The sequence below is a fragment of the Penaeus chinensis genome, chromosome 24 (genome assembly GCF_019202785.1).
Source record: "Penaeus chinensis breed Huanghai No. 1 chromosome 24, ASM1920278v2, whole genome shotgun sequence".
Classification (NCBI taxonomy): domain Eukaryota; kingdom Metazoa; phylum Arthropoda; class Malacostraca; order Decapoda; family Penaeidae; genus Penaeus; species Penaeus chinensis.
In genome coordinates, this window is record NC_061842.1 from 26,605,461 (window position 1) to 26,615,460 (window position 10,000).

At 33.8% G+C, this 10,000-nt stretch overlaps 1 protein-coding gene across 1 annotated transcript in view; it reads left to right on the forward strand.

Annotated features, from left to right (window-relative positions):
• The window catches only part of LOC125038151 (DNA-directed RNA polymerase II subunit RPB2), a 13,697-nt gene that overhangs the window by 2,400 nt on the left and 1,297 nt on the right, over positions 1-10,000 (forward strand). Inside the window, exons 2-18 of the mRNA XM_047631484.1 lie at positions 1,612-1,838; positions 2,018-2,222; positions 3,115-3,242; positions 3,748-3,906; positions 4,203-4,367; positions 5,004-5,320; positions 5,445-5,631; positions 5,967-6,250; positions 6,603-6,714; positions 6,955-7,109; positions 7,332-7,554; positions 7,779-7,926; positions 8,158-8,315; positions 8,792-8,794; positions 8,977-9,213; positions 9,437-9,574; positions 9,728-9,949. Of these exons, the coding sequence (XP_047487440.1) occupies positions 1,612-1,838; positions 2,018-2,222; positions 3,115-3,242; positions 3,748-3,906; positions 4,203-4,367; positions 5,004-5,320; positions 5,445-5,631; positions 5,967-6,250; positions 6,603-6,714; positions 6,955-7,109; positions 7,332-7,554; positions 7,779-7,926; positions 8,158-8,315; positions 8,792-8,794; positions 8,977-9,213; positions 9,437-9,574; positions 9,728-9,949 (3,068 nt within the window). The remainder of the gene's footprint in view (positions 1-1,611; positions 1,839-2,017; positions 2,223-3,114; positions 3,243-3,747; positions 3,907-4,202; positions 4,368-5,003; positions 5,321-5,444; positions 5,632-5,966; positions 6,251-6,602; positions 6,715-6,954; positions 7,110-7,331; positions 7,555-7,778; positions 7,927-8,157; positions 8,316-8,791; positions 8,795-8,976; positions 9,214-9,436; positions 9,575-9,727; positions 9,950-10,000) is intronic.

A 10,000-nucleotide genomic window follows, 5' to 3' on the forward strand; every position in this document is an offset into this window, starting at 1 on the left:
TTAAAACTTTTGTATAGTTATTATTTAGGTTGTATATAAGAGCTTTGAAAACAGGATTTTTAGCTTATGATTATATTGGCTTTTTTTTTTTTTTTTAATTCAAAAACTGCGTGAAACTTGCTGTCATCCATAATAGTGCTGCAATGGCAAGCAATAGCTGTTGACTGCACTATGGCATAGACCACCAAATCTCCTTCCTTTTTTTCTGCCTTATAAACCAGATGAAAATATTTCCATTGAGTTAAACATAATGTAAACATCATTTCCATGGTCTTTACTCATCATTTGTATTGATCAAACAATATTTTTTAAAAGCAGCATATGCATCTGTGTCATTAAACCTAAAGAAACCACCTTTCAGAACATCTGTCTTAGCAGGTTCTTTCCATGTTAACTTTTCAAGGTCTGAAGAAATGTTTTTCCCTCATAGAAAGTCAGTTCCTACAGAAAATACAGCAGGTGCCTCATAATGTGAGAAAAAAAAAAAAAATCCACAGTGATAAGATTTGGCCAGGTTGGAGTTATACACAGCATTGAATTTTCCAATGGAATTGCCATCCAGTATTGGCAGGTTAGAATTTTCTGCGTGCTTACTTTTATCAAGAAACTTATCATCGAACCATCAGAGTCCATGATTAGCTCAGGGTCATCTTTGTCTTCATTGTCTAAGAAGTCTTTTTTTTTTCTTTTGGCTTTTAGATTTTCCTTTTTCATCAAGTTGTCTTTTGATTTCATTCTCAGTAATGATTTTAGCTTTCAAATTTATTCAATATTAGCTTCTTCCTGGCTTGGATAACAGTTTCTAAATCTATTTCTTCTTCAGAAGAATACAGTAATGCATGTTCTCTGGAGCTTCTTTGAGTTTCTTTAATAAGTACATCAAGTGGAAATGAATGTAAAATGTTTTCTAATTCCTGAGCAGAGTACTGCAAGAGGAAGAGGTTAGTGGCACATGGGTGTCACTTGAAATTGGGGTTGCTGATCCTGACTGGTGTAAGTGGCCTTGAGGACGTAGCAGGGCTTGCTAGGAATGTAGGCCCTGCAGGTGTATGGCCTTGGCACCAGAAATGCTATAGCAATGACAGTTTGGTTGAGGAATGATATATAGACTTGGTTTAAGTTTAGCTGTAGGTTAAGGTTGGGGTGAGTTGTTGGAGGGAATAGAGCCTTTGTCCTGTTTGATGAAATCCTGTTGGTGACAGCTACCAATTTTGAATAAATATTTTCTTCTGGTTGCAGAAATGTGAAACAAGTATTTAAGTCTCTTAAGTATTGATTTTTTACATCTAAAAAGAAATCTGTGATATATGAATTCAGATTTCAGATACTATATAATTACTAACATTGTCCTGTAAACTGAACAATAATTTTAAGTTGTACATGTATAACATTATGAATTTTATACATTTTGGGGCCTAGATAGTACTGAGGCCTAAATATCTAATTCAAATTTTGTGATTAACTGAATTTCAAAATGATCATATAACTTCAAATTTGAGAAATTTAAAGTTGATTTAAAATATACTTGTAGATTGTGATGACTGCATTGTCAAGTTAGTAAATAGATAATATATTTATTTTTTACTAATGCCTTTTTGTATTTCTGAACAGACATGAACTATGGGGAGGAAGATGGAGATGAGATCTCCCCAGATATCTGGCAGGAGGCCTGTTGGCTTGTAATCTCATCGTATTTTGATGAGAAAGGTCTCGTACGACAGCAGCTGGACTCCTTTGATGAATTTATTACCATGACCATCCAGAGAATTGTTGAGGATTCACAGGCTATTGATCTCCAAGCTGAAGCCCAGCACACAGCAGGAGAACTTGAGACTCCAGTAAGTCTTACTACATCTTCATGTCTCTTAATTTAATAGTGATAAAGAGCAACAAATTGAAAAAATCTACTGGCAAAGGAATGACAATAAATGCAAATTGTAAAAGACATTTATTATGAAATGCACAAATTGCTGCTTGGGGGATAAGAAATGGTCTTAACAGTAATTTTTTTTTTCAGCCTCGTCATCTGTTGAAGTTTGAGCAGATTTACCTTAGTAAGCCAACCAACTGGGAGAAGGATGGTTTCAACTACAGTATGATGCCTAACGAAGCTCGTCTGAGGAATCTGACCTACTCGTCACCACTCTATGTTGATATTGTTAAAACTGTCATCAAAGACGGAGAAAAACCAATTGAACACAAAGAAGAAAAAATTTATATTGGTAAGTAGATGACACTTCTTTCCAGAGGAGAGTAAATGATTAAAGAATTTATTGTTTAATGAACCAGTGTATATGTGGCACATCAGAGCACTTTTTCATTTTGCATAAAAAAAAGTATTTTTGGAATACATTGATCAGAACCTACATAATGACCCTTGAGATATGATAATTTTCTGGCATCTTATGGAAATTCTAGCAGTTCTTGGTGTGCAGGGGTTGCCCCATTGGCTGCAGATACATAAATAGTCCACTGTAGTTTTCTTTTATAAATAATGTTGCATACAGATGGCTCAGCCACCAAGGAGTCAGATAGAAGCCCTGTATGACTGCATATGACTTCCCAATTCCTTGAATTTTTTCGTATATGTTTTTTTTTTCTAATACTATTAATATCGATATTATTATTTTCATCATCATGGTTATGATGATGATATAAAAATACAAATGACAATAGAATACAAAAGAGAATCTTTGAAAATTGAGAAAAAGCTTAAACAGGCAAGGAGATAAGACTAATTATTAACTCCTTGGTGACTAAGTACTTATGGAGACATTTATATGTAAGTGCAATTAATAAAATTGGAATTCCAGTGGCATGTATGTCATGTCATCTGCAGCCACTGGGTATTTTTTTTTTTTATGACTGATATTATTGTAAGGTATTTTGCTTTATTTTTTGTCAGAAGTTAACTATTTAATTTTTTATTTAGAAAAAAGAAAGCAAATTTTTGTTAATCTTATAAAATGTAACTCAGAATTTTTTGGTACCCAATATAAAGAAATACATGATTCTGTGTATAGACTTAATTTTTTAATTTATCTTTTATGTAAACAAAAAAAAACAAAAAAACGTTGAAGTTTACACTTTAACATATTATACCTTTACCACCAGGTAAGATTCCAATCATGTTGAGATCTACTTACTGCCTGCTCAGTGGTCTGACAGATCGTGATCTCCATGAAGTAAATGAATGTCCACTTGATCCCGGCGGTTACTTTATCATCAACGGCTCCGAAAAAGTGAGTTTGAGATTTGAACTAATGTTAGGACTGGTAGAGAACCTCTATTATTTCAGTTTTTTATTTTGAAAATCTTATGTAAGGGCTTTTTAGCTGTATGTGTATATTAAGGTTGTTGCATACATTATTCTCATAATTTAAAATGTCTTCAAATAGAATTATGGTGCTTTTATAAGTTTTTAGGTAGACCAATAATAGAATTTTATTTTTGTTTATAGGAGCCAAAGACAGAAAAAAGGTAAATTAAATGTGATTAGATGTGAAGGTCACGGAATAGGAATGTAGAAATATATATTTGGAAATGGATATCAGAAAAATTTAAGGACCAAATTTATGAAGAGGAAGTTGGAAACTAGTTGTAGCAATACAGCCATGTGTAAATTTATGGTTGCATTTATTCTGCTTATATTGGTTGGTTTGCAGGAAACATGAACTATGGTCATCACTGGAAATGACCCATTAACTCCATATTTAGGTGCATTCATTCTTTATTATATTTTTACAGGTATTGATTGCTCAAGAAAAGATGGCCACAAATACTGTGTATGTATTCAGCATGAAGGACGGCAAGTTTGCTTACAAGTGTGAAATTCGTTCTTGTATTGAACATTCTGCTAGACCTGTCTCTACACTGTGGGTTAACATGATGGCTAGGGGTGGAAGTGTAAGTATTTTGTAAATATATTGTTATATGAAATTGATATTATCATTTTAATACTAAGAAAATTTGGAATTATTTCTTTTGTAGGTATTTGGTTGCTTGTCATGAATGTGAAGAGTGATGCCTTGGCATTTTTATCATTATTTGATGAAATGGAACATTAGAGTACTTCAGTAAGGATAAAAAGTAATCATAAAATATGTTAATTATATTATACAGATTTTCAGAGCACTAGATATGGTGGCTGTATATTGCAGTGAATCAAGTAATGAATGGTAACTTTTTACTTCTTTTAACAGAGTGCAAAGAAGTCGGCCATTGGTCAGCGTATCATTGGTGTCCTCCCATATGTCAAGCAAGAAATCCCCATCATGATTGTGTTCCGTGCTTTGGGTTTTGTGGCTGATCGTGATATTCTTGAACATATTATCTATGACTTTGATGATCCGGAAATGATGGAGATGGTAAGCATTTTATTTTTGGAATTGTTTGAGTGCATGATAATACTTTATGAAATATGTGGTCATGCCACTTGGATTCTAAAAACAAATTAAATATACAATTTATTCTTGAATACCTTTTAGAACATTAACTTGATTTTTTAAATATGATTCAATGGCATTAACCCAATGCTGCCGGGAAAATCCATTTTAATTTTTTTTTGTGAAATGTCTTTGCACATAGATGAGTTCGCTAGTGCTTAGCCACAAAGGAATCATTTAATAGAGCTATGAGTATTGATTGGGTTATTTTTGTTACAGACATTATCATTACTCTAAAGCTATAGACATTAGTAACAGCAATGTAAGATAACATAAAATATTTTTGAAAATCAAGGAAAAGGGTAGACAGGTGAGACAAGCAGTACATTGGTGACTTCGTATAAGTGTAGCCATCTATGTGTAAAAACAATAAAGTAAAGAAAAAACAATAGAGTAAACAGGCATGGCATGTAAGTACATGCCATGTCTGTTGGCTTTGAGTTAACATATACAGAGTAAAATTTTTGTTACCTTTTGCAGTGAAATGTGCCAAATGACAGAATGAAAATTACAATGAGTAGGAATATGTATTTAATTAATGTCTTTTTTAATTTACAGGTAAAACCATCCTTAGATGAAGCTTTTGTAATTCAGGAGCAAAATGTTGCTCTCAACTTCATTGGTGGCCGTGGAGCTCGCCCTGGTGTGACAAAAGAAAAGCGTATAAAGTACGCTCGTGAAATTTTGCAGAAGGAAATGTTACCTCATGTTGGTGTATCAGACTTCTGTGAAACCAAGAAAGCATATTTCTTGGGTTACATGGTTCACAGGCTGCTGCTGGCTGCTCTTGGTCGACGAGAATTGGATGATCGTGATCACTACGGAAACAAGAGGTTGGATTTGGCTGGACCACTCATGGCACTGCTTTTCCGAGGGTGAGTGATTTTAAAACCGAATGCTCAATTTTGCAAAGTCTTTTAAAAGATTGATATATTTTCTTAAAGGATTAGGCTCTTATGGTCTTTTCATAAGTATATACCTATCTTGTATACATTCCAGACTATTCAAAAGTTTGATGAAAGAAGTTCGCATGCACGCACAAAAACTCCTGGACAAGGGCCAGGAATATGGTCTGGATGCTGCTGTTAAACCGAAGTTGATCACTGACGGTTTGCGATATTCCCTTGCTACTGGCAACTGGGGTGATCAGAAGAAGGCTCATCAGGCTAGGGCTGGTGTATCTCAGGTAAGGAAACTAATGTCTTGAGTCTTCGAAATCCATATGGCTAAAATGTATTTATAATAGTATATGGTGAAATTCATATGAACTGATAGTTGTGTTTGGACTAGTCTCTCTCTTTGGCAGTTATATCACAGTTGGATATTTTTCTCATGTAAAATTTTCTCATGTATTAGAAGAATTTTAGTAGTGTCCCTTATTGGGGAGAGTTAGATTAAAAAATACCCACTTGTTTCTGTATGATATAATAATATAGAGAAAAATCACTGCATTAATGCCATAATTTCATTTGTTCTACTTTATTAGTGTGCAATACATAACTTTTTGACTCAACTTTCCAGGTGTTGAACCGATTGACTTTTGCCTCTACCTTGTCACATTTACGACGTGTCAACTCTCCTATTGGACGAGACGGTAAACTGGCCAAACCACGTCAGCTTCACAACTCTCTATGGGGCATGATCTGTCCTGCCGAGACACCAGAGGGAGCAGCTGTAGGTCTTGTCAAGAACCTGGCCCTCATGTCATACATTTCTGTCGGATCACAGCCTGCACCAATTCTTGAGTTCTTGGAGGAGTGGTCCATGGAGAACTTGGAGGAAATTGCACCATCATCTATTTATGAGTATGTTAAAATCTTAGCAGTCAGAACTCTAATGAATATATTGCTTGACTTTGTGATTTGTAACTTTTTTCTCCTGAGTGTATACAATAGATTTGTAATTGCTTAGACCAGTTTGTAATTAAAGAGATATTAGTATTGGATACATTGGTAACATATTCATTCTAATGGTTATTAGTGTTAAAATGTTAATGGTCAGATTTCTTCTATGAATTTATTGTTTGGCTCAATGCTTTGTTACTTATTTCTCCTGAGTGTAAATAGATTTGTAATTAATCAGAATAGTCTGTAATTAAAAAGAAATTACTTTTAGATACATTGATAATTACATATTCATTCTAATGTCAATTTTCAGTGCAACAAAGATTTTTGTCAATGGATGCTGGGTTGGTATTCATCGTGATCCAGAGCAGCTCATCATGACACTTCGCAAGCTCAGACGTCAGATGGATATCATTGTATCTGAGGTATATAAATTTTGCATTGTTATAGGTGATTGAGATGTAGGTTATGTATATTTATATTATTATTATTGAAATATGTATAAACATTTTTGTATAAAAGTTGAATGCTTTCATTACTTGCTCTTTAAACTCAGTAACAACACTTTATCCAGTTTAGTGACCATTGTTTAACTAAAATATTTTTCATGCCTTGTTAAACATTTTATATTCTTTTGCTAAAAATACTTAACTACTTTATTCAAGGTGTGCATGGTCAGAGATATCCGTGACAAGGAAATCCGTATCTACACTGATGCTGGTCGTATCTGTCGTCCTCTGCTAGTTGTGGAAAATGGTAAACTGTTGTTAAAGAAAAGACACATTGATTTACTGAAGGAGAGGGAGTATAACAACTTCAGGTAAGAGCTGTGTTATGTACTGTATTTGCAGCTTTAGACTAATTGCTTATTTTATATATATATATACTCAGATAGGAGCTAATGCAAAGTAAAAGTATAAAGAAAACTAGTTTAGAGAAAATTTTGATGAATTCATTAATGATATACAACTTTTTAACTTGATTACAATACTTATTTATTAAATATATTAATTGATTAATTGATTTTTTTTTTTTTTTTTAGTTGGCAGGATCTAGTAGCCAGTGGTGTGGTAGAGTACATTGACTGTTCTGAAGAGGAGACCATTATGATTGCTATGTCTCTTGAGGACTTTGGTGTGGAAGAGGAGAAGACCTACTGTAACACATACACTCACTGTGAGATTCATCCTGCTATGATCCTCGGTGTGTGCGCTTCCATTATTCCTTTCCCCGATCACAACCAGTCTCCTCGTAACACTTACCAGGTATGTGATTGCTATTGTGGGTTTTATCAGGAATAGTATTTGCATTTACTTGTTTTGGTTAATTTCATGTTGAAAAAAGAAGGGCATGTATGAATATATAAGAATATGTTACTTTGAATTAGTTTTAGAAAAAAGTATATTGTATAGCGACTATGTTTTTGTTTTTTTGTTGTTTTTTCATATTCATAGTCATTCTACCACTTTTTTACCTTTTTGTATTGCAGAGTGCTATGGGTAAGCAAGCTATGGGTGTCTACATTACCAACTTCCACGTGCGGATGGACACCCTGGCCCATGTGTTGTTCTACCCTCAGAAGCCCCTTGTAACTACCCGGTCCATGGAATACCTTCGTTTCAGAGAACTGCCTGCAGGTATGAGGAAATGGATGTCTGTTTTTTTAGAACTGCATCGTAATGTAATCTGTTATAGAAGTCTGTGTACAATGTGACAGAGATACTGGATGGAGAAGTGATTGATTGTAATTTTGTTTTAGTATTATAAATAACATGCAGGGTTTAAATACACTGAAGCTTAGATATTTTGTGTTAGTAAAACTACATTACACTGGAAACCTTTTCTTATATATATTTTGTTTTTTTCAGGAATTAATTCCATTGTAGGAATTGCTTGCTATACTGGTTACAACCAAGAAGATTCTGTTATTATGAATCTGTCCACTGTGGAACGAGGCTTTTTCAGATCCTGTTTCTACCGATCTTACAAAGATTCTGAAACTAGACGTACTGGCATGCAAGAAGAAGTAAGTAGTACTTCACTTATTAAAGAGAGGAATTTTCTGAGAACCTTTTTAACCTTGCGAACAGTACAGATTTGTTAGAATGACTATTGAAGTAGTTGACAGCATAAGCTATGTATTTATGCACTTTTTAAAAAAGCATTACTGAAGAATGCAAGTGAAATGTATCACTTGGTTCAGATTTTTAGAATGATTTTTGAAAATTTATAGTGTATGATAGAAAATATGTCAACAAACTTCTACATTTGGCTACATATACACAAGGAATTGCTTCAGAGTTATTTGCACTTTCAAGGAACATTACAATTAGCGTATTTCACTTTGTTTTATATGAAATTAGTTGATCTTCGTTTAAGTAGTAATTTTTGCTGTGATACAAATTCAACATAAAATTTTTAGTTTTGAAATGTGATTGATTACATTTGGCCTTCTTTACATTCCCATTTGTTTCTTACATGCATTTCTTTTTTTTCTTTCAGTGTGTAAGTACTGGCGGAATGGTTTGGAATTTATCTTCCTGAGAAGTAGTATCTTAATGCATTTTTGAAGTTAATATTGTGAAATAAGCAATAGCTACTAAGTAGTCATTGAAAAATGTTGATCTATGAATCTTAGTCTTGAATTTTTAAGAGCTAAATAATTATCCTTTTCTTTATGACATCAGATATTTGAGAAACCATCAAGAGAAACATGCCAGGGCATGAGGCATGCTATCTATGACAAATTGGATGATGATGGAATCATTTCTCCTGGAATGCGTGTCTCCGGTGATGACGTCATCATTGGCAAAACTATTACTCTCCCTGAAAATGAAGATGAACTGGAAGGCCAGACCAGAAGATTCTCCAAGAGAGATTCTAGTGTGTTCTTGAGAGGCTCAGAAACTGGTATTGTTGACCAGGTAGGTGGTTTTACGGGCGTGAAGGTTGGAAGCACTTCCAGGGCTTTTAGATATTGTATTGTTTATCTTTTTTAAATTTTTGTGTTTGATTTTTCTTTTACAGTTTTAAAAGTACCTAATTGATTAGAACTTTTATTGTGTTTGTGTGTTATCTGGCGAGGTTTTTATCTCGACTTAACTGGTATATCTTTGGATTAATTTTAAACTCTCCTTTTTTTTTCAGGTGATGTTGACCGTAAATGTGGATGGAGATCGTTTCACAAAGATTCGTGTGCGATCTGTGCGAATTCCTCAGATTGGAGATAAGTTTGCTTCACGTCACGGACAAAAGGGTACTTGTGGTATCCAGTACAGAATAGAGGTAAGATTGTTTAAGATTATTTAATTCAATTTATATCTAATTTATGGATATGATTATAGTGTCATTTATAGTATTAAATGTTTTCTTTTTATTTGTTATTTTTGGATTTTCTAATCTTCATTGTATTCCATTTTCTTTTTCTTTAAATTTCAGGACATGCCATTCACTGTGGAAGGTATAACCCCAGACATTATCATTAACCCTCATGCCATTCCGTCTCGTATGACAATTGGCCATTTAATTGAAGCTCTCCAAGGTAAGCTTGGAGCAAACAAGGGGGAAATTGGTGATGCTACTCCGTTTAACGATGCCGTGAATGTACAAAAGATCTCCAACTTGCTGCAGGAATATGGCTATCACCTGAGAGGCAATGAGGTGAGTTGAATAATGTTCTGTATCTTATTAGTTTTGATGCAATATAGACTT